Below are 25,776 nucleotides of genomic sequence, written 5' to 3'. Positions count from 1 at the left end.
TAGATGTGTATGATGTACTTTCATATTGTGACAGACACCGAGAAGACAATGAATTCCAACGGCCTTGAATAATGAGTGTTTGTTTTCAACAATATCCATAAAAGGAATTTATCTATGTTAAGATCTATGTCCATAATATATTACACAATTGTTACTGGAAGTATTATTGTTTTATTTTTCTAAATTGTTGTAGTTGTATTGTTTCATTTGTTTTAATCATTTTTGGCATTTAATTCATCAAAGATCTTTTAATAGAGTAATTTACAGTGAAGATCCAAAAAATAACTGAGTAATAAAGAAAGCACTAAAAGCAAATAACTGACGGAGCGATGACAATAACTGAAGCACTGAATCTATTCAACTCGCGTAGCTACAGTTCATTTACATTGGAAACACGTATAGACCGTCCGGGCCTCTTAGAATGAAACAAGCGTACATCGATCGATTTTTATTGTATTTCACGGAACTCTTTAAATTTCAGTTGAAAAGACATTCAGAGAACTAATATTCGATGCTAGCGATGATCTCAAAAAGATAAAACACGATATTTATAATATCCCGCACAAATTTACAGTCCATCGTTAAAATCAATGCGGCAATAAAACATTCGACGATTGGAACAGTTGTATACTGTAATTATTAATACGATTTAGCAACAACAATTTAGGAGTTTTTATGTAAAGCGGTCGAAATACTAATAAAAAAAATGAGAATCTTATGTTACTATAATGATGGATGATGCCAGCTTAACAAGCGACGAAATTGTACAAACTAATAAACATCTTTTATTAGTGTAACCTAAGACTTATATTCTGGTTCTGGCAAAATTTACGAAATGAAACAAATAATATTTAATAGACAAGAACTGGCAAGCGTGTTGAATAAAAGGCAAGTTTAAACCAGTTAAAACAAACAACATAATTTGCGTGTCCGACAACATTAGCCAAGTGTGTAAGAAACCATCATCGTACGGATCGGCGGATATAAGAATGAATAGTTTTGAAAAAAGGCGCACACGTCACGTATACTGGTTCTCGCGTGTGGTGCCACGCCCCCCTGCGCGTGCGTCCTTCGCTCAGTCAAGGCCGCCCACGCTTAGAACAACCAAACCTGCTCCAGTAGCTTGTTGTTTATAAACGAAGCCTCATGACTCCAAAACCAGTTCTATATCTGTGTGGCACGTGATCACTTTTCATATTCTTTTGTTGTGACTTAGTGGGCTGGGCAAAATACAGGTTAATTTGTTGTTATTAAAAGCCGTTTGACAATAGAATTGTTACCAATAGGTCGCTGTTTTTAGTAATATTAAGTTCATAAATTATTGGAAGTGCCGTGTGGTTCCCGGCACCAATACAAAAAGAATAGGACCACTCTATCTCTTTCCCATGGATGTAGTAAAAGCCGACTAAGGGGTAGGCTTATAAACTTGGGATTCTTCTTTTAGGCGATGGGCTAGCAACCTGTCACTATTTGAATCTCAATCCTATCTTAAAGCCAAATAGCTGAACGTGGCCTATCAGTCTTTACAAAACTGTAGGCTCTGTCTACCCCGCAAGGGATATAGACGTGATTATATGTCTGTATGTATGTAAATTGGAATCTAAAGATATGGTTTTAATGCTTCAACTCCAGAAATATTAAGAAGACAAAAACTTACAACTCAAATTGCACAAGTAGATGTGAATGTGGATCTGACAGATAGGTGAACGGAAAGTGTTAGCAAACAAAAGCCGGCACCCGAAAACAAGATTAACACAGACACCGCAACAGTGTTTCTTGGCAATTGTTCGGCAGCGTCTCATAACAAAACAGACGTAAATATAAACAACGAATTTGTAATTGTGGTGCGTCTGTAGGATTGAGGTCGCGGTTAGCGTGGGCCCCACAAACCTTTTGAGAAAATATGAACTTGATATGACGTTTCCGATTGAATACAGCTCCAACGTTGCACATTTGTATGCAACCTTGACGTCGGACATTAATGTAATCTACAGATGCAGACGCTTTCAACGCTCGTGTTTATTGCAGTTAGAGGTCAAAATGTAGGCAATCTTTAATTTAAATTCATTTTCTATGAATAGAGAAAATAATGCAGCAAGCCAGATCACGTTAGAAACTTCAGGCTATAGACACAAGATAGACAATAGGCACGTGCGTGGGCGAAGCGCTAAGGCCCTAATTAATGCAGACACAACCCCGACACGACCTCTTGCTACTGACAATCAACGCTAAATTGAATAAAGTGGACCGACCAAAGCCTAATTGCGAATTTGCAGCGGTTTGTTCTGTGTCCAACGAAGTATGCTAAAAACAGTATTATTTGTTTTCTAAATCAATCGTTGAATTTCGACTCAAGAATAAATAATATCAGGAAAGAAAAGAACTATAACTCACATAACAAAAGAAATATGGAATATGTATGTAAATGAACTCTGTAACACAATTTTTCCTTTATAAAACTGAATAAATAAATACGATGCCTCTGTTATTCTCTGTTGCGAATAAGATCGATGATACTATTTTCGGCGGAGCAAATCCACAAGGCAGATTCCGTCGGAAATAACTTCGTGTTTTACCATCACACTGAGCGCTACAGTAAATCTTTCGCGGTGGAGTGTCGATTGTGAAAAACACTCTTATTATCTACGAGGTTGAATGCGAATGTAAAGTGTTGCACATGAAAATTATTGTTAACGATAATGAATAAAGATAATAAAGACCAATAATAAACACTTAAAAACACACACAGACGGAATGTACAAACGCGTTCGTAAACTTAATACAAAAAATATGTTAACTAACACAAACGATGTACAATACAACAAATACGTCGTGAGGGTTATTTACATAAAGACAATAATGTAAATTTATAAATAAAGAAGTGGAACGGTGCGCATGGTTTTTATTTACTTGTCTCAAAACTAGTTCACATATACCAGAAAACGACTCTACCAGTCAACGGAATTAACAATCACAACAAATCTTGCACGTTAACATTCTTGTACGTAATTTTAGCGTAGCTAACCCAACACAAATGTAGTTCATATTTAGTGTTTCAGTCCAAAAATAGTAGTACAGTAGTAGAAATAATATTCTAGGCAAATTCCACTGTTCTACTTAGAATTATCTGAACAGTACAACAATATAATTAGACAAGTGTTTCTTATATCTGGAGAGACAATTTTCATATCGTTCGAGCTGTAAACACAGCTGATAACCCCACTTGTGTTTACTGTACCTATTCTGATTGATAATGTGATATTCAAAGCATGACCTGGGGTTATCTTTGCCAAGCTGGGAGCTTAAATAAATGCGTTTTGTTCAAGATTATATTTATAAAAATTAGTTGGTCATCCCCCTTTAAATTCGTCATTGTTTTATCAATGCCCTACTGTTATTCAATAAATATGTTTCGATTAGAAATATTTGTTGTTGTCTATATTTGTACTTTGTTTCTATGTTGATTAGTGAGTAAATTTGCTTGTTGTATTTGCATTTTTTGGGCACGTTTGTTTAGGACAGCAATCATCTAAATCATAAACACGGGATTGGAACTAAAAGAGTTTGATAGTCATACGCCTAAATTTTTCCAAAGCGTTTTTTGGCAGAATACAGAGTTGTTTTCTTTTCTTTTATAATTTTCGTTTCTTAGCGAATGTTGTTTTAAATATTGGCAATGCTCACCGCGATAACGGATAGAAATAGATCGACCTAATAAAGAGGAAACGCGGCATAGGATCATTACGCAACACTTGCTTTGCTTCGATGCGGATGTGAACGAGCCATGTGATCATTGCACAATACGTTAGAATCACAGCAATTACTTGTAACTACATCTTTACTGATAGTTTGATACAAATTTTTTAAGCATCTTTTTACTTAGTTTTCAACATGTTTTATTAAATCATCATTTTTTATTTGTTATAACTTACTAGAAAAATACTTTATCAGTGCTCCGTGATTGAGAATTAATTACTAGGTATAGAACGTTTTTTAGCAAGTTTGACAACAAAATAACAACTAATAGTCATGTTTAAATTCATGGGTGCTGAAGTGGGTCCGGACTAGACATGGGATAGCTTGGTATAGAAATTGCAACCTTCAGCAAGCATATTAATAGCATCAGTGCATACTTGGAAACTACTTATACATATAAGAATGTTTATATCACGTGACAATTATAAGACCGTAAGATAAATGTAGGTAGATACTGAATAATTTAACTTGATTGCTTACTAGATGAAATTAAAACTGTGCAACCATTAAAATAACCGTAAGACAGACAAGTCAAAATTTATAAAAGGTATAGGTGACTTCCTAAACAGCCGCCAATTTTTATGACAGGCGTTTGACTTTTCAAATAATGAAAATAAACATTTCAGATAAAATCTAATTTTCTCAGTAAAGAATAAAAATATAAAGTTTAAAGAAATCTAAATATATTTTGCAAACCTATGCAAATTTGAGGATAACCATTTGGTATAATATAAGGAAAGTTTTATTTTTTCATAAACGACAAGTTTTAATATCCCATGTTTGGACTAAATTTCTTCTGAAAATTGGCTGGTGTTAAAAAAAAACATGCCAAATATATATAAAATTAGATCTTTGTAAGCAGTATCGTCACATCTCAATAACAATATCTTGTTTACGCGTGCATTGCGTCGATAAATAACATGCAATCAGGTTCTAGAATTGTACCAGATAACACTCGAAACTGTGACCCCTGCTGTCCAGGGTGTCAAGGAATCAATTCCATTAATTACGTGCATTTGACACGAGTGCATTGAACGCAGAGTCCGAAGCTCCAAAAGGGTTATTAAACTTAATGATAAAAGGTCTTGATCTCAAGGATGGTTATTGGGTGATGCCTGTGTCGAACCTTCCTCGTCCTGATAGGATAATGTTCTTCGATGTTAGGACGATTTATATAGACTACGATATCGCATTGGCTTTATACTAAGGAATAAACAATTACTTTGTTAGTGAACCTTTATCTCTTTGTAGGTTTAACTTATATGGATGATATAAACATGATGAAGATCAAATTTTGGCAACCATTTTACTTGAAAACTAACATCACCTTACACGAAATAAAGTCATAAAATACTAAGAAACAGACGTCATCCAACATCATCATTAATAGTAAAGCAATTAATATTAACTATTATTCGAATCTCGTGGCGATAAGCCAATCAGAGTGGCGCATTTGATGTTGATGGAATATTTCTTGTGTTAGGCTAGATCAGTTATTTGTTTATTGGATTTCATGCAAGAACAAGAATTACAAAAATAAGTTAAACAGAATAAGTATTATTAAACGCTACGATGACTCAAATTCACGACAATAAATTAAAGTACAAATGTTGCATTTACTTATCGGTAAATATAATTAAAGGTTTAATTTATCACCTATTGTATGTAAACTGCGACATTCCTACGTTATACTTGTTTGTAGTTTAATGTTGAAATCACAGTTATATATGCATTATTTTCGCATTAAATTTTTGTAATAATAAGCTGAAGAATCTCTGCCCTCAAAGTTCCGTGTACCTCTTCTCAAATGGTAATCAATAAAATTCAGTGTTTTTAAACGAGAAAAGATATAAACAATATACTTTACAATATTTAAAGCTACTTGAAATCCTAAAACAGCTTCTTAGTGTACAGTCAACAGCATAACAACCCACCCAAATTCATTGCATATCCGCCCATATTGCGGCGTCATAGAGTTGATATGCAGTTGACTAGTTGAGTATTAAACACAAAAGTTCCCAAGTTACCATTTGCGCTTTGGTATTGTATGTTTGTAGCGCAAATAAACTAAGTTTCACAGCGATGCTTATTAAAACATTTGAATATAAATGACCAGTTACTGACTTAAATTACACTATACAAATTCGGAAAGGCTACGTTCAGCTGTATGTCATCTAATAATTTATTTATAACCAGAACCTTTGCTTTTTTATTTAAATTAGGTATATACATACATATTATCCACATCTTTATCCCATACAGGGTAGACTAAGCCAACAGTCTCGAAAAGACTGAAAGGCTACGTAGGTATAGCTGCATAATGATAGAATTGTGATTCAAAGAGTTGAAAGAATTGTATTCAAAGAGTAGAGTCCATTCGAGGCAACTCTGTCAAAATGCAAGCTTCAAATCAAACAGTTGAAAATGCAACTGAAAACGCGCTTCGACGTAAGTATGTAAACCAACGTTTAAATATAACATGGTCAAATCCAATATTTACAAAATACACAAGTATTTCTATGGTCTTTAAATAGCTACGCGTACAACGCGACGTTTATATTGCTTAGTTGGTATTTACATATATGGAATGACCTACATTTGGAACTGAGAAAAACTCGATTTAGCATAGGTGCTAATAGCTTAAGAGTATTCCAACATGTTTGCATTGTATTGTAGTTATTTACGATAACATAATAGTTTCTTTGACTGGCTGACTTTAACTCTGGTCTGTTACCACTGTTTGAACTAAGGAAACTACGAATTTTTTAATTCAATCATATAATTCAGTGTGAACAACTACTTTTGGCTGGATAAAATTTCACTATAAGTTGAACACTGCAGTCTTAAGAGATGTAACTTGCAGATCTACTTGAATATTTTATACTCGATATTTTTTCCCATCATCATAAGAGTATTCTTGATTGAATTATGTGCTACGAAGCTTTAATTAACGAGAAAGCAGTAAAAAGCGCAAGTTTTTAAATTTTACATAAACCTGGCCGGTTTATGACTGGAACGTCACTAGCAAGATAGCTGAAGCGACCAATAGCGACATTAGGCTATAAATTTCAACAAGATGGTTAAATAATTTAATTCGACGCTAAAGTCGCGGAATATTGGCTAGTATAATCCCGAAACTCCCGAATTCCCAAGAGCGGTCTTTTCATTTCCGTTCAGTCAGAAACTGGGGCACGTAGAGCCATCTATCCTTCCTACATCCTTGCATATTATCATAAACTGGAGACCCATGAGGCATAAATCTGCATGGAAAATAACATAATCAAAAAACAGTTAAATAAACTAACAACAAGTTTTGAAAGGACAAAGATGTTCAACAAGATAAACTCAACAAACAAAGTGTATGATATCAAACACCCTCACTGTTGTTCGGTTTTGGTTCCTTTATTTTACAAACCCAAAACATTTAGCATATGAATACTTGAAGATGGAGATACGTGATATACTCGTATGATATTATAGAATGCATAACTAATAGAACTTAGAAAAACAAGCAAAACTTTGTAATTAATTAAAAAAACATTGTGATTGTGACATCAACCTGAGTCACCGTCTGAATAATTCATAGGATTCCCACGCAGGCTTGTTTTATAAAATCTGAATAATGTTACAAACAAAAGCGACTACGTATAATAAAATTTGCAACAGTACTACTAAACAAGAAGAATGAATAACAACGTCTGTATTTATTTTTGGCTTTGTAAAGTCTTCAATTGAACACAACTCCTAGGTCACAACTATGAAATACTAACTTTAAAATAAGCAAATAGAAAGTGGAGAGATAGCATAAAATCAACCGGACCTAGATTGGAGGTAGAACCGGAACAAATTGCACGAGGCAAGGACGCGGCGGCTGAACCGTGGAATTATACCTATCACGTGTCAAACACTTCCGACTGAAAAAATAAGACTATCATATGATATGAGCAGGCGCAAAAACAGGTCAAAGTACGATATGTTTCTCTATGAGTAATAAAATATATAGATTGTAATTAACCTACATATTGAAGTTCTAAACTAAACAATTGGTATCAAGGGTAAGGGTTTACATTCAATTATGCTTTTGGTTGACTGAAAATTTCCAATATCTTCAGATACTTCGAGATCTCGCTTATAAATTTACTTTTAGTTTTAGTCCCAAGTTAATCTTGCTTTGGATGAACGAGATTGCATTTCCTATTGATCATCATCATGTGTTTCTCCGCCTAATAAGAAGCCTATAAGAGACCGTTCGTTTACTGGCCATTTGGAGATGCTGCATGTTAGTTAACTTTAATAAAAATCGTTAATATTTAAATACCATTCAGCAGGTATTATAATATTGGTTCATTATGAAGGTGACACGGTCTACTGGATTTTATCTTCGTACAAAAAGTGATATAATTAGGTATATATAGACTTGGATTTGTTAATCACAAACATAACAAAAGCGAAACGCTTACTTAAAGATTACTTTCTTCAGTAATTTATATTTTGTCTTTATAATTTAAAAATGTTTTTGCAATTTTGACTAACAGCTATGTGTGCTTTCATTGTACAACCTGAGTTAACTATTCTATTTTTTATTTGCGAGGACCTTTAATTGGCTCTTTTCCTGGCTAACTGTATTTCTATTTGACTATTTGAAAGTTGATGTTGGTCTTCCTATTAAAAAAAATAAAACAGATTGATACAAATGTGTCCATACATCATGCTAGTAATTATTGACCCTCGATAGGTCTATTTACAGCTGCTAACGAGCATGTGAGACGTATTCGACCGGTCCGGGAATGTTATAATTGGGTTAGCATACTGTATAATTTGACCTTTTAATAATGTATTGAATAAAATAAAACAATACAATAGCAAAAAAAGGAGCAATGTTAAATTTACTACTCATCTACGAATTCTTCAAATTTTGTAGGCCTACTTTTAAAAATCTTCTTTTTTGTCAATTTCTTATCACATTATTTGTGGTCAGGTCTCCTCACTAATTAGCAGGCAGATCAATCTTTCTTGGGTTATCACGTCAGGAAATTTGGCTTTCTTGAGGTCTCTGTCGATGCCTGATCACCAGGTCAAAGGCCCCTCTTCTAAACAACTTGAGTAAAAACGTGGCGTCTAAGAAAAAAAAAACTACCTACATAAAAAAATTTGAATCTCAATTTTATCTTAAAGCCAAATATGTAGCTGAACGTGGCCTATTAGTCTTTGCAAGACTGTTGGCTCTGTCTACCCCGCAAGGTAGGTATATAGACGTGATTATATGTATGTACGAGTATGTATGTATAAAAAAATATTAAATATGCGCATGATACGAAGTACGTGCGTGTTATGTACCACGTGACCACAATGCAAGTACCAGAAGGTGGGAACAGCGGTGCTTCTATTTTGGTGCTGGCTCGCGGCCACCGCCAGATTTACCTATGTAAGTCAATTCAATTATCGTTATAATACGGATTTTATATGAAAACTAGTTTGGGAATGTAATCTCCTAAATACATATATAAAAGATCACACTGACTGATAAATGCACAGCCCAAACCGCTGGATCTAAAGATTTTATATTTGCAATGTCAAATCCTTCAAAGGGTGCACTAAGAAGGGATTATCCGAAATTTAAGCAATAATGTTTCGTATTAATGGAGAGTTTGAGTGAACTTGACATTATAATTATAAATGAACTACCTACATACATACATATAATCACGTCTATATCCCTTGCGGGGTAGACAGAGCCAACAGTCTTGAAAAGACTGATAGGCCACGTTCAGCTATTTGGTTTTAAGTTAGAAATAAATAAAGTAACTGCACTAAATCTTGTTGGAAATAGAACAAATCGTTACAATAATTCAAGTAATTGTATGTATAAATCAATAATTAATTCATTTGGACTAAAGTACATATTTGTTACACCATATCTATGTCAATAAGAACAACAAGATAATATTTAATTATTCATAGGTATATTATTATACGAACAGGATTATCAGATCTGATAAATGTTAGATAATACTGAAACAATAAGAAATATAATAAAACATAACGTCTCAACTTTATCAGGTTAAATTGACCAATTAATTATTAATTATTTATCAATTAGATAATAAGCATTCGTCTGACATTGTGTCCAAAGCATGCAAATACTGACGCTGGTATTAGCAATATTTTCTTATTAATATTATAAAAATAAAACTGTACTACAGTGTACTCAACTATATTCTTGCAGGGTAGACAGAACAAATAGTCTTGAAAATACAGATAGGCTACGTTTAGCTGTTGGGCTTAATGAAAGAATTGAGATTCAAATATTGAAAAGTTGCTAGCCCATCGCTTATAAGAAGAATATCAATTTATAAGCCTATCCCTTAGTCGCCTTTTACGTCATCCCTGGGAAATCGATGAAGCGGTCCTATATTCTTTTTTTCTATTGCTGCCAGGAACCACACGGCACTTTTACACGCACACGAACCACTACTAAAGACATTCTAAATACTATTTGGAGAATGTCTTTTCAACTTATTGCGTTGGATATTCCAGCTTAGTTCTAAGTTGATTAAGAAGTCTGCAGACCACCGAACAAATCTCCTTTGGGACTTAATTAGAGTTGTGTTTTAATGGACCTCGACCGTCCCTTGTAATCCGATTTGACGTAATGAGATTGTGAAATGACGTAAACTGGATAAACTTTGTCATTTGTTTGAAACTAAACGTTAATTAATAATGCGTCATTAACATTCTTTTGTTTTGAATCGTCGTTTTTTGTCTGTATCGATCATTGATCATGCATTTTGAATTTAAGATTCGATGTATTAAAAATCTTAGAACCGATCAACTAAATAAACTCAATTTACTTTTTAATGCATTATCTTAAAACACAATCAAAAACTGACAAATAATGCATCAGTGCTAATAAAACGTATTGTATAAGAGACCCTATAAATCGATTTTAAGATGTTGCTAAGTCGCAATTGACTACTTTGTTATATGCCTTATGAAAGGTTTCTTTTTTTATTGCTACTGCATTGCAGTCTATATTCGTAGCATGTCCAACAAATTGATTGATTAATTCGGACACAAATTATTCGGAGACAGTGTCCGAATAATTGGTGTTCGAATAATCAGCAACTTCCGACAATACTCTTATTTGCGAAATGTATTTTATCTCATGATCAAACATTAAGCTGAGGAGCTAAAACGGCTACTTTCCACGGCTTAGCTTTCAAAGACATGCCATTAAGCTTTCTGATACAAGAGGTGATAATACTGTCTTAGCGTTGAAATCTGGACATTAATCTTTAAGTAGCAGTTCTACTATATGTCTTTTCTATAAAGATTTCGCTGTTATTTTCAAAATGTCATAATTTTAACAGCTACTATCACGTTCAGTAAGTTAAATAAATTTTAAAAAAGTTCGTTCCTCATCATACCATGGCCGGGATTCGAACACGGGACCTTCGGTATCACAGACAAGCGCACTACCACTGCGCCACAGAGACCGTCAAACCATACAATACCATAACTTATTTATTTCGTGGATTCCTTTTTATTTTCAATGCACAAGTTGTTGGTGCTTTTGTCAAAGTTTAACTTTAGTGGCCGTATGATTTGGTTAAACCATAACCACTAGCTATAAGCACTAAGACTACAAATCATAGCAAATGTATCAAATAGTTGTTAAAATTAAGGTTTGTATTACTTATAAATTTGTTTATCATAAAAATAAACAAAAAAAAGTTCATATTACCATCAATTACAGGTATTATGAGTTCTTTTTTTTATAAAATTATCCCAGGGATTTAGGTTTTCGTCAGTAACTCGATTCCACTTTAATATTTATGGTCATTAGAGGTCGAACATAACGCCGTCCCTTTTTGGCCTTTTTGGGCTTTGAGATACATCAAAGGGAAATGAAAAAGGTCAAACAAGAAATAGGGTCACCTAAAAATACGATATTTCCAAATGATTTTCAAGTTATTGAGATACGTTTCCAGAGTAATTTAAGCACGTTTTTCATTTTCGGCTCATTACAGAATACGTAATTTATTTGAAGACAATCAACTACTAGGAGTATTATGTAAGATAACAAGAAATACATAAAAACATACAGACACGTTTATACCCCTGGCGAGTTGGACCGAGTGACAGTTTTGAAAAGCCTAAACGACTCCGTTGAGGCTACTCGGATTTACTATGGAAAAACAGGTAAATAGTAATACAGGGTGAGTTTCCCTGCAAAAGGTTGTGGAGTCAGACGGCAATCGCTTCATGTAAAAACCTCACTAACCAGATCGTAGTTACAAGTGGACTCAGGGCTTCTCTTAACACCAGGAGGACAATCAGTAATAAAAGAATTGTTGAGAATTTTCATTGAATTTTAAAGAATTCCTTTTGCGTATGACACAGCGCAAGGTCAATATGTGATGTTTGTTGGCAGCAGACCAGCAAGTGTCAGTCCCCCAGTCCTGCCCCCGTGGAACGTTGACAAAATTCTTACTCTGTGATAGCGATGACGGAAGGTCACTAAAGTCAAATCAATTTCAGATAACAACTGACGATGGCTTTGACAATTAATTCGAGCAATCAATGAGATAAAGTGGTATTGTTTACAAATTGGTTTATTTTTCGTATATTATCATTCTAGGTTTTATCATATTAAACTTAGAGATATGCTTGAAATTTCAAAGGAAGAGGAACATAAACTTTTAAGGTGACAACGTGCCAACGCGTGCAGCAATATTTTTCAACAATTTTATATTATTTGGCACTGCTGTTTGTACCTAACGCACGAGGTTGATAAATTAATTAGTTGATAAATGGCCCCGTTCATATGCATGGCTTAATCATGGAATTGAGATTCAAATAGACCCTGGTTGCTAGCCCATCGCTTAAAAAAGAATCCTAACATCTCGTAACATTCACTGACATATGACATATAACCGGTGCTATTTTGGTAGTTGGTACTAATTTATTACCAACGAAACGCAACATCAATTACGAGCGTAACTTCTGTTCGTCCACTCATATTCATTCATTGCCAAGAGACCGGTTCATTTCCGGTATTCGTCACGTGAAGAAAATCCTTAATATTCGACATAGGAAGGAAGGACAAGTTAATATCAAAGTATGTTTACACACGATTGCAATGAGAGCTTCGTAGAATCGAGGACCGGAATGTTTGGCATGGCACCTTGGCTGGCCACATGGCCTAAATGCCGACCATTTCGATTCATCCCTGATGCGTACCATATGAATAAGTATACTATAACCTCTTTTAACTATTGGATATGAGAGGAAAATATTTCATAATGTTCTTTTTAATATGTGGAACATTGTATTGATCAAAATTAAAAATAATTTTATTGGGACATCTGATGAATTTTACTCTTTGCCATGAATTTTGAGGTCTATTGCTAGATTAAATTTAAGAATAGCACAAAAGCCATGAGAACACGAAAAATTCCCAAAAACAGCAATTATTAAGTTGGGAATAAAAATTAATATTTAAGAAGAGTACTTATTTGAGATTTTACTACAGTAAAGGCGGAAATAATAAACTATAGAAAACTATAGAAGTCATACGAAGATGCCGTTATGAAGGCAAAGTAAAAATTGATTTCTAAGAGGAGCAATTATTCCAAATGTTTCTACAGCAAAGCCAAAATTCAAAACAAAACAAGCTGCATATATCTACAATGACGGTTATGAAAGCAATGCACGGCAGAGCTCACTCGTTTTGAGCTTCCGAGTCTAAATTCAGTTGGAAGACACATGCCAAAAGATATCTTAATCACAGTGTTGATTGTAAACAGGACTGATAATTTATTTCCGGGAATAATCACCACCGGATAATTACAAATATAATACATAAATGTACAGGGATTTCAGTCATTAAGACATATTTGTCTAAGTCCTAACGTAGACCACATTGGAGCCTACAGTCTTTCAAGACTGCTACCTCTGTCTACCACGCAAATCAATATCGTGATTACATTCTCGTAAGAATCTCAAACACTGAAACTGAACGAAACAGTATAAAGCTAAGTGATGAATTTCGGAAAAGCCCGGAATATTTGGCATGGTTCCTCATCACCTTGGCTTCCCACGTGGCCTAGATGCCGGTCATTCGATTCACGATCTGCTGCGCTAACTGTCACTGCACTTATCCTGTTGATTCAGCTTGATTCATTGAGGAATTCGTATCGTGTGCTTTTCCTTTTCAGATCTGTATTTAGATCAGTTCGTGTACTTTTCACAAGTGATTCACATTAGAACCATACTTGTTATTTTATAGTTCACAAGCGACCCGCCCCGGCTACGCACGGGTAGAATTTATAGATATAGACCCATTTTCCAAAATTTTAAAATGGAATAATATCCGCCCACAACTTTCCGAGATTTGCCCATACATACAGACAGAGAACATAGTGCTAATATTCAGATTAGTCCATTATTATGCATAGTGTTGTAAAGTGTCGGTCACATTCAATGTGTCTGTCGAAAGTGTCCGAGCATAATTGACTTATATGACATTTGTCCGGACATTTTAAGACATAAATAGACAAAAATGACAAAATCAAAATATTTAATGTTTTAATGACATTTAATCACAAAAAAGCAAAATAAAACCAAAACTCCGCTGTTACCGTTTACCGTTCTGCGATTGTCGGCGAGGTAGGGAATAAGAATAAAACTTATAAATAATAATGTATTATTTTCTGTTAGCGCAAAATTATCAATATTATCGCAATTTTCGGTTTCGAACACTGACTCAAAATCGCTAGTTTGTGAATAATTTCTTTCACATTTGTCAGTATGTAAGTAAGCTGCATAATGTGATCTGATCTTCTATGGAAGCAACGAGTTTCCCGGAGGGGTAGGCAGTGACTACTTCTTTCCACTTGCCACGATCTCTGCATTTTTCCTTCGCTTCATCCACATTCATAACTCTCTTCATGCAAGCTCGGCGGTTTTCAGGACGTCCTTAATTTGATCAAGATACGTTCGTCTAGGCCTTCCCACTCCGACCTTTCCCTCCACGCTCTCCTTGTATATCTGCTTAGTCAACCTGCTTTCATTCATCCTCTCCACATGACCAAACCATCTTAACATACTCTTTTCTATTCCAGTAACTACATCTTCTTTCACATCACAACATTCCCTTATCACGCTGTTCCTTTTCCGGTCACTCTTTTTAACGCTCTCCTTAACGCTTTCATTTTCACTGCATTTATTCTGCTTTCGTGCTTCTTTTGCCATACCCAACTTTCACTCCCATACATTAATGTCGGGACTAACACGCCCCTATGCACAGCCAGTCGAGCCTTTTTGGAAAGTTTCTGACTGCTCATAAAGACATGCAAAGCTCCATTCACCATGTTCCCCGCGTTCACTCTCCTTTCAATATCACTATCACACTTGCTAGATATACAAACTCTTTCAATTGCTCAACTTTTTCTCCTCCAATCAAAATATTACATGCTGTCATTTCTTTCTCCATTTCAAAAACCAGTGTTTTAGTTTTACTTATGTTCACTTTCATTCCTTTCTCGTTCAAAGCTTCATGCATACAGTTTAACATCTCTAGTAACTCTTCAGCTGATGACGCCAGTATTACCTGGTCGTCGGCATAGAGCAGACATTTGACGAGTAACTCATTCATCTTAATCCACTTTTTGACTCTTTCAAACCTGTCAAACGACTATCCATAAATATGTTGAACAGCCATGGTGTCGCAACACATCATTGCCTAACGCCTTTCTCAATCTTAAACCACTCAGTGTGCGCTCTAAGAGTATAAGTTAATAACAATAAGGATTTCAGTGCTCGTATTAGGAGACTGCACACATAGAAAGTAGAAAGTGCTGACCACAATTCATTTCTCTCAACTCTGTCATAGGCCTTTTCCATATCCACGAATGAGCAATAGACTTTTTGACTCTTGACCAAAAACTTTTCGGCTATGCATAGCAATGAAAAGACCTGGTCCGTACATCCCATTCCCTTTCGAAATCCGGCTTGAGCATCCCATATTTTGTCATCAGTTCATCATTGTTCATCTAATACAACTGTTTTTATATCAATGACCACATCAATAGCATCACAAATAGCTAGTGTTCTCAAAGCTTCCTTGTTTCATATAAACGATTCCAATGTTATAACAATGCTATTCCACCTTGTTTTACATGGAAGCTTTAAAGAGTATTTTAGGTTCCCGTAAATGCTTATCTGCGTTTTGTCGAATTGAGCCAAGATCACGTGTCTGTTTTTTATGTACTTGATGACTATAGATACAATATCAGTAATGTATTTAATTGGCTCGACACAATTTTATATTCCTCCATCTGTCAGTGAACAATGTGAGCGCTGATGAACTTTGGATCTTTGCATTCATTTTCGCAATTACGCGAGACTATTCGGCGTCTAGTAGAGTATTAGGTACCTACTTACAGAGTGTCTTGAAGGCACTGTATAGTTCGAGTTCAACAAATGCAGAGCATGTTTCCAATATTGCGACTACGCCTACTACGTCCCGGTACGCCGCCGTACGCGCTGCTTACGAAGCTACGGGGTCATGTTCCCCGTGCGTTAAAATAGTGCGTGAATGAGAGTAAGGCCGATAAATGTTAAGATTTATGTAGTACTTGTATATACACGAAATTAATGAAAATGTCCAATTTGTCTATATGTGTCGAATCTGTCCGGACATTTATTCGTTTATGACCGCCACTAATGGAAAGTTTCCGACATTTTACAACACTAATTATGCATGATCCCATTCAAGATTTGTTTTTTTTTCATAATTTATAGATGTTTATTTGATATATACTTCTATATTTAGTAAATAGAAGACTCTTTATACTAGAAGGAAAATAAATTTAATAGGAATGAGTCCAATTCTAATAATATTGTCCTATTTGTCCCGTGATCTAATTTGGCACCATGGCACAGCAAGACAATGTAAAATGTGACAGAGTCAAATTTGTACATACATACATACATAAAATCACACCTTTTTCCCGGAGGGGTAAGCAGAGACTTATGTATAACTTTCATGCATAGTTATTTATTTGTAGAGCTTTTATGGATCTTGAGCCAATACACCGGCTTAAATAAAATATGCAGCAAAAAGGAAGAAAAAAAAATTTGCTATGTTACCAAAGGAAGCTTTAAACTGAACTATGATCCAATTCAATGGCAAACACTTTAAAGCCGATTGAACTACCTCACCATACAAATTGTAGGTACTCTTAATTTGACATCGAAAATAATAAAAAAAAACTCGCGAAATTAAAAAAGGCGACCAAAAATAACGCCTGCATTGCATTTGAACGGATGCCAATCTCACTCTCAAACAATTTACCCGTTTACCGTGTTTGCAATGTAAATGTAAAACATTTCTTTGTAAAAATTTTTTTTAATAATTTGGTTGGAAATTTCGCCATATTAATAAAAGGATTAATTGCGATTTCACACAACTAGCATCATTAACCGTGATAGCACCTGCGGTATAATTATTCGACTATTGTTAACTGACCGCTTAATTAAGATGCGTGAGGCGCTCCCATTGTGTCGCGGGCGGAGGATGGACGGATGCGCGAGCGCACGTTGATGTCGTATACAAGGACCTACTCAATGTACGCTTTTGCCTCAACGTTTCAGTCTCGTGGATCATTGTAAAAAAATCTTTGAAATAAAGTTTCTTTTATTTTATATTTTAATGATAAGAAACTCACTATTACGAAAGAGTTCTACAATCAACAAGTGAATTGAAATCACAATTTGTCGAGCACGTGACTAACATTTTAGTTACTCGCGGTCGAAAACAAATCCGCCTCGATAAGCACGACGACTACTAATATAAAATAGACAAAAGAGTTTTAAATGATTCTTGTGTTTTATGTGTTATCTCAATGTTGGATGGAAATTCTTCTGAGGCGGCGACCTTGAGGGGACGTCACCATCTTATCTGGGGGGCGCGATATCCGACAAACATTTGGGCGGCATTGCGCAAAGTAAATACAACGTGACCTTCAGAACTCGAGCACGCCGGTTTCGCGAGATAACGGCATTTCTTTATTCACCTTGCGTTTCTGAAATATAATATTTCTACTATTCCAAACGAGAGCCGTGCACCTTGAAAAGCGTGATGTCATTGCGTAACTTAGATCACTGACCTGTGTAACCATGTCCCAGTAGAATCCGTCGAGCATAGATTTTCCATGTTGGTGTTGCTTGCAGAGCGCGGGCCAGAGCGAGGCTCGAACGGGGCTGTTGATCGGCCAGGAGTTTTCTCTGATGAGGATCTTGAGTTCGCGCTTGCGGCCCTGCTGGATGATAGACTGGACCTCGTCGAAGGTTTTGAGGGGCGCTTTTTTGCCTGCGAATAACGGTGAGGGTAAGCACTGCGTCCAAAGAGTCGGAGAGTCGGGGGCGGCGAGCGACTCTGCGCTGGCGGCGCGAAACGCGGCGGGTTCTATGTACATCGCTTAGTTGGCGCGCAGCACATGCTTTCGGTGCGCGCGCGCCGGCGGCACTGCCAAGCTCGCCAGCCTCCGGATAACGCGATAGCGTGCCCCAACACTGTCACACTTCGATTGTTTGTTTGACCGTGTAACGCCGCGATCGGTCGCCAAGACCCAACTCTCATTAATTTCTTTAACTTAATTGGTTACAAAGTTATTACATAATATTCCTTAACACTAATCTAATAATAATCTCCGATTTACGTAATGGATTCGTGACGTGAGTAATTGTTTACTGAGTACGCTGTGCGGTTTTATCGCCAACATTTGGGTAGAAAACCATAGGTACGAATAAACAAAGTACTGTAGTCATGCCATAACAACATGCAAGATTCTAAAATAGTATAAAAGCAAAGAGAAAACGCAAGGGGCTGGCGGTCTGCCAAGTAAACGAAATTTTCGTAGTGCATACGTAATCGCACTAGGTCGCGCGTAAGTACGATTTTCGTGCATGCCAAAAATGCCAATTACATTTACAGCTTGTGCGATGTTTAAATTAAGTACAAGCAATAACTATGAACATGAAAAATATTCAAGGATATGCATGAGCTGACCATATGAATTCAATCTATATAATATCTTGTGTCATATTTGTGTTCCCGGTTGCGTTTTTAGCTTTAATGCCGCGAAGCTGAGATCCGCCTTAAAATTGACAGCGTATGAAATAAATGACCAGTTATAAGGTCGGCTACCTGTCAAATATCAAGAACCAGCACCGGAATCTAGCTGTGAAGAGATATTTTAAAACTGTTTCTTTCATCGCCTCTCACAAGACTCAGGGTAAGATAGAGTGGTCCTAGTAATAAAGGCCTCTATTAAAGAAAACTATCCATAAACACACAAGAAACTAGAAGACAATACAAAACCATAAATTAATTACTACCTAAAGTACTACAGATAAAGCAAAAAAATCTGCCCAAATTACACTGCATAATCTCACTAACACGGTGTCGTTAACAGACACTACGCTTTCATATCAACAGCCTAATCGCGAAGCTGTATGACGCGACTTTTAGAAACATAACCCTCCTTTCTCAGTCGGCATTTCTCGAGACTCGTGTAGGGCCTAAAAGACCGAGCACTATCACACAAGTGTTAAGTAAACAACAGGCTGTGATAAGAGGTTATCTACTCAGTTGTTGCTCGAAGCGGCTGGCGAACGGTAATTTGAGCATTTATTTTATAAATTTTAGATCGTCTGCATCTGATTAGATCTCATACACCTGGGTTTCCGACTGCTAATTAGACTGTTTATTTGATTCGTGGCTCGGCCAATTATGAACCGACTTTGATGATTCCATTTATTTTGAAAAACCTAGAGATCGGCTGTAAATCAAAAATAACCATTCCCGTTCACGCGGGATTTTTTGGAAATCCTCGCTAGTGCGCCTCAAGACCCAATTAGAGAGCCTACACGCCAAATTTCAAGTATCGAGACCCAGCGGTCATAGCAAAGCATAGTATTAAGTATTGCTATTTTTAAAACCTAGTATAGTGTATGTGCTTCTGTATCATTGAGGAAAGGTAAACATCTGTTGTGATAAGATAACAACGGGTCCGTGGCGTGATCGCACATATGTTTGAAAGTACAAATATTAGAAATGAATCACGACGCGTGAGAATATTCAGAACGTCCAATAATGATTACAATAATTAAAAATAGTTCTTGGCATGTAGGCAGATAGCCATTCCCTCGAGAGAAAAACCTGGGACTAAAACTTAATCTATAATCCTACTTCCTACTTATAAATGCGAAAGTCTTTGCAAGAATGAGCGTGTCTAGAGTTTGTTACTATTTTACTCAAACGAAATTTTAAGAAATTTTGTACTAATCTAGCTAAGACATTAGAATACCATTATAAGTTTAAATTTATGGATTAAAGGCGGACGAAATCGCGGGCAACCACAAGTAAATTATAAGACCCTTTGTAATGAGGCTTAAATATTAAAATGTACATTTGTCTGTACATCTCTACTGAGGCTACCATCAATCAAGTTATGAATCGAGATGATCTACAAAATGATGAATAATGAGACCGTGCCAAGGCAAAGTCTGATATAGTTATATCTAAACTGTCAGTTTATAGATCAGCAGATTTGTCTAAAACAAATTGTACGAGCTTTGAAGCTTCCTATCTGAGCTTTAACAGATTTATCGAGAAGTTTGAAGGCAGACCAACCCCATCTCTTTGTGAATGGATTTGAGCAATTGAGACTCTGATAAAGACGTTTAATTGGCTCACTATTGGTCCGATAAAATTTAATACCCCGTTAATAAAAGTGAAATTAAATCGACACGCAAGGAGAGATGGGTCAGATGGGAGGGAAGGTCGTTCAGATGGGAATAAACCTGCCCGCCTTTCCATATTATTATATAATTGCGATGCCCAACAGGGTTCATATTGTACCTAGTTATAAGCAGTAACTGTAATTCAACTGATGTACTTTATGATATGCAATTATGATAGTATATAGATAAATAGTGATAATATATGATATAAGATTTTGAATTTGAATTTGAGTGAAGGTTGAAAGCCCTAGTTGAATCAAGACTACACCAATATCGCGTCGGTATCGAAGCGACTGATGCAAGTTAGGTCCAGACCAGGTAATTCATACCGACGCAACCCCAGGACGTTAAGTTCATCAGAGTGCTAAGTAATTACATCATAATAATATGTAACAAAGTGCAAGTATTGCGTACAAGTTTCATAACAATGAACAAAACAAAAAACGAACTTAACTGGTTGCTTAAATTAGTCAATTTAAGCAACCAGTTAAGTTCGTTCGCTTATTTTGCTGTGAATCATAACATTGTGCGAGACTTGACCAAGGTTGATATCTCATCGTGACTTGACAAATATTGTAGGAAGTTAAAAATCCACTGGTTTTCTTAGGAATGATTCTTTTCCTGAATTACTGGACTAAGTAGTAATGAACTGAAAAACGTTTTGTTTAAAAAATGTAATTGATTACAGATTTTAGGGTATAACCTAATCAAATTAATAATGGAAGACGCGAACGAACTCTAGTATGCGCCGACGTTACGGCCGATTCGTAAAAATGAATTATTTTTGGGTGCCAGATTACTATTAAATTATTTTAATAGGCGGCAAGTGGTCCCTGGTACCATAAACACGCGGGACATTACCTTGTAGTAATATTTAGTAGACGACACCAAATGTCAAAAACAAATTCAATTAGACTATCATCACATTTACGGTTTACTAGCTGTGCCCGCGACTTCGTCCGCGTGGAATAGTTATTTTGGGCATCATTGAAGCCAGTCAAGGATGAATAATTGTCCCCGTTTTTTTATCCACATTTTCCATTATTTCTTTGCCCCTAATTTTTGTTCCAACATTGCAGCTTGATGTTATATTTTTATAGCCTGAAGCCTTCCTCGATTAATAGTCTATTCAACACAATAAGAATTTTTCAATTCGAACCAGTAGTTCCTGAGATTAGCGCGTTTAAATAAACAAACAAACTCTTCAGATTTATAATATTAGTATAGATTTATTCTTTAAAGACGTGACGCCCAGCATGTTCCCTTCTAGGAGCTACAATGACACAAACATGTTGTGACGTGTATCATAACACCCCTCGCTGTTGCATCAGAATGTTTCCGGGTTGCACCACAAGGACTGTCCCTTTTTTTTATGGTCCCTATTTTATTAAGAATAGGAAGGACCTCGGGGAAACCCATACAGCAATTTTAAAAATGCAGGTGTTCACGTGACGAGGTTTTTAAATTAAAATTCAAGGTTCCTTTTGTTGGTGATTGACGTAGACAAATTGTTAAGTTTTTCTGATGTACCTATGTTAAAAGTTACAAAAGTAAACTGTTGTGTTGATACAAATTAAATCGGGAATAGGCGGCTATTATGAAATTAAACGTTTTGCGCTTTATTTTGAGTCCATCGGTAATTTTTGAAATAAAAGTACTTAGCCAACTTGATGTTACTGTTGGGCTAAGCCTAAGACCTGCACGGCTCCGAATAAACGAAAAACCAATTAACTTATGCTCCCGGGGATATTACGCGAAATTGTATCTTAGTTCTGCAGACAGATCATATAAGGATCCTACATGTCAAATTTCAAGTTTTTAGACTGAACGGCTTGGACTATCCTTTGTCTGTCAGTCAGTATTAGAAGAATTTTACACGAGTATACGGTGTATGTCGTAAAAGGCGACTAAGGGATAGACTTATGACCTTGAGATTCTTCTTTCAAGCGACAGGCTAGCAACCTATCACTACTTATTTGAATCTCAATTCTATCATTAAGCCAAACAGCTGAACGTGACCTATCAGTATTTTAAAGTCTGTTGACTCTGTCTTCCCCGCAAGGGATATAGACGTGATTTTATGTGTATGATGTATCAATATATAACTGATTACAAAAAAAAATACAAACAGTTTTCTCTTTACAATATTAACACGGTCGGATAACCAAACCGGCTTGTTCCTTTATTGTCCACATCGATTAAAAAAAAAACAACAATTACGCATTTATAATGGATATGGAAGTATTGGCTATCAGAGCTGGACGATGACTCGAACCACACAACCTTCGGATTGCGGTAGGTCACGTACGGTCAACAGAACAGTAAAAAACTAAGTAACATTGTGATAAAATACTATAATGTTGCTAGTTGCATTGTATTGCATAATTTTAGAGCATTGTTACTATAACTGATATGTATTTATTATTCGATCAATGTTTTTGTTTTTTTTTTTTTCAATAGGTTTCACCATATAAATAACAAGACCTATTTAACAATAAAGCACAAGACTTGTTCTCAAAAAACAAATTCGTTTTTTGACTTAGTTAGGACGTATGGAATGAAAATATCTATGGAATGCTATCCTAAGTCATTTCATATTTCAATTATCATAGTTACTATTCAATTTTGTAGCATGGATCACTGATTACGTCTACCTTCTTTATTTCATCCTTTTGGCAAGTGACATACGGGCGGACAGATGAACATGACGACACTTCATTGATAATAATCCAAATATACAGTTCATGATTTTAAGAAATAATTTGTCCTTGAGATTTTCCCTTATTGCTTCAAAGAATCTGATGACTATTTCTACTGAATCATCGGTAAATAAACAGTCATCTGCCAAAAGCTTTCCTTTATGTATTTTTCTTGCAGGAGTTCCAAGGAAAGTAAGGGCTAATTCTACTAATATTATAAAAGCGAAAGTTTGTAAGGGTGTGTAAATGTGTGTGTGTTTGTTAATCTGTCACACCAAATGTACTGAACGGATGAAATTTTGCAATAATATAGCTGACACATTGGAATAAAATAATAAGTTATTAGATTAGAGATTTAAGGCGGACGAAGTCGCGGGCTCCAACTAGTTACATATAATAACGTCTACGTGCTTCAAATGTCGTCTCAATTTGAACAGCCCATAAACAATAAGAGTCAATTGGCTGCTCCGGGCTTTATTATCTCAGTGTATATTGTAAACGCTGTTTCTGTCACAGAGATCCTATGCAGACGCCTGGAAAGCCAATTTTATGTGTTTCCACATCGTAACCTATGCTTTTCAAAGGCCACGTGTTGTGCAATGTGAACAATTTAATACATACATACTTACTTATATAATCACGCCTCTTTCCCAGAAGGGTTGGCTGAGACTATAACCTTTCCACTTGCCACGATTCCTGCATACTTCTTTCGCTTCTTCGCTACATTCATATTCATAACTCTTCTCATGCAAGCTCGGTGATATCGGGTACTCTCGACCTGACCTTTCGCCAGGACGTACCTAATTTTAATAAATATCAGAAACAATATTTACTGTACTAAGTCAAAGTTTGACTGGCAGTTTTTGTTTATCCCTATAATACGTATCTAGTTGGTTACCTAAAAAAAAACTTTATAGAGTGACAGGAAACTCTTTGCTATCTGATTTACTAACGGTGAAAGAAAACATCGTGGGATCAATTTATCTCACTGTACCGTGGGCGACATAGAAAGGTTACATATTTTTGTATGTTTCAGTGGTTGACCCTTTGTATTTTCAAACCGTTGATCACATGGGATGGGAAATTGACCTTGATTATGTTACATACAAGGATTTTTCTATAACTAAAAGGTTATTGCAATTTCCATTGTTCCATGCTTACGATAATGATCACCATTAGTCTGTTGATTTGATAAATTTCTTTTAATCTATGACAATCTGCAGTTAACTGCGCTTTTATGACTTTCATTTTAATTTTTCTCTCTGGCGATTACCTTTTATTGTTTTTAATTATAAACGCAATGACTATACGCAATAAAACGAATATATCAACAAGTGGCATTAATGGCCGCCAAACTTCTTAGAAAGAATAACGTAGAAGCTTTCTAGGGTTCTTAGTAGACTCTTTAAAAAAGGTGCGAAATCATAGCGCATTTTTCACGAGAAAAAAGCCTTTTTAAGTAGTAAATTCCTACGAGTTATTAACTCTAAGAAATAACTGCAAAGATAGTTGTCTTGTTTGCTTCAATTCAATCTGGGTCAATCAGACTCGTACGAGTACAACCGGCGAGGCGCCGCGCGCGCACACCTTTCGCTTCACCGTACAGGTGGCGTGTTCCCCCCACCACTGGTCGCACATGGTAATCTACCAATAACAGCCGACCATGTGACCGGTTTGTAAAAAAAAAAACAAAAATGACTAAGATTCGCGTGTAGTTTTCCTTATTTTCATTCATTGTGCCAATCTCAACACCTAATTGGAAACAAAAGATTGAATGTAACATTTACCTGAGATCCTCAATGAAGGAAGATATCGTGAGGAAATCTGCGTTATTACTGAAGAGATTTCCACGCCTTTTTCACAAATAGGTGAAGTAAGTATCCACTCCATGAGAAAATTTGTATTCGTACTTTCAATTAGGTAAAACCCTTATAGTACTATTTGCAAATACTACAAGGTATTAAACGCGGACGTAATGTCTCTCCGTGACCACGGAACATTGTAACATGATTCGAACGTCCGAGATATAATTAAAAGGTACGTTTCGTACGCGTTTAATACATGTAGTATTTATCAATGGTATAATATAACGCGAAAGTTTAAAAACAGTTAAAACTTATGTCAAAAACACACCACTACACTACGAGTACTATCAATCAATCTGTCGTTTTTAAGAGCTCCAAAACACGTTTGCTTTTTTAACAAAACAAGGAAAAATGACACCAAATTAGATGTGTTATCATGTTTGGCACAATCGTGCGTGTCTAGTTATAGTTTTGGAGGTTTTGTAGTGGAAATAAAATCACCAAAATTAACATAATGGACGAAATTTACGCCTAGATTTACGCGAACGCATTCATTGTCAAAAACAACAGTTTTTACAGTTTCTTCTTAGTTTAAGAGATGTCAAAGTTAGCATTTGTAGTGATTTTGGACGATATATTGCCTTAAGCAATAGTCTGCTAATTTGTATGTGTTTCGGTAAGCGGTGGTATTCCACTTTACTACA

At 35.7% G+C, this 25,776-nt stretch overlaps 1 protein-coding gene across 5 annotated transcripts in view; it reads right to left on the bottom strand.

The window, feature by feature from the left end:
* The window catches only part of LOC106143108 (GTPase-activating protein skywalker), a 75,766-nt gene that overhangs the window by 44,353 nt on the left and 5,637 nt on the right, over window positions 1-25,776 (bottom strand). For all 5 annotated transcript variants that reach the window (XM_060952127.1, XM_013345092.2, XM_013345093.2 and 2 more), the window contains exon 3: window positions 17,931-18,133. In XM_060952127.1, coding sequence (XP_060808110.1) covers window positions 17,931-18,133 — 203 coding nt within the window. The remainder of the gene's footprint in view (window positions 1-17,930; window positions 18,134-25,776) is intronic.

Source organism: Amyelois transitella, chromosome 2 (assembly GCF_032362555.1).
Source record: "Amyelois transitella isolate CPQ chromosome 2, ilAmyTran1.1, whole genome shotgun sequence".
Lineage (NCBI taxonomy): Eukaryota > Metazoa > Arthropoda > Insecta > Lepidoptera > Pyralidae > Amyelois > Amyelois transitella.
The sequence above is the reverse complement of the archived record's forward strand: the minus strand, read 5'-3'. Positions and strand labels throughout refer to the sequence as shown.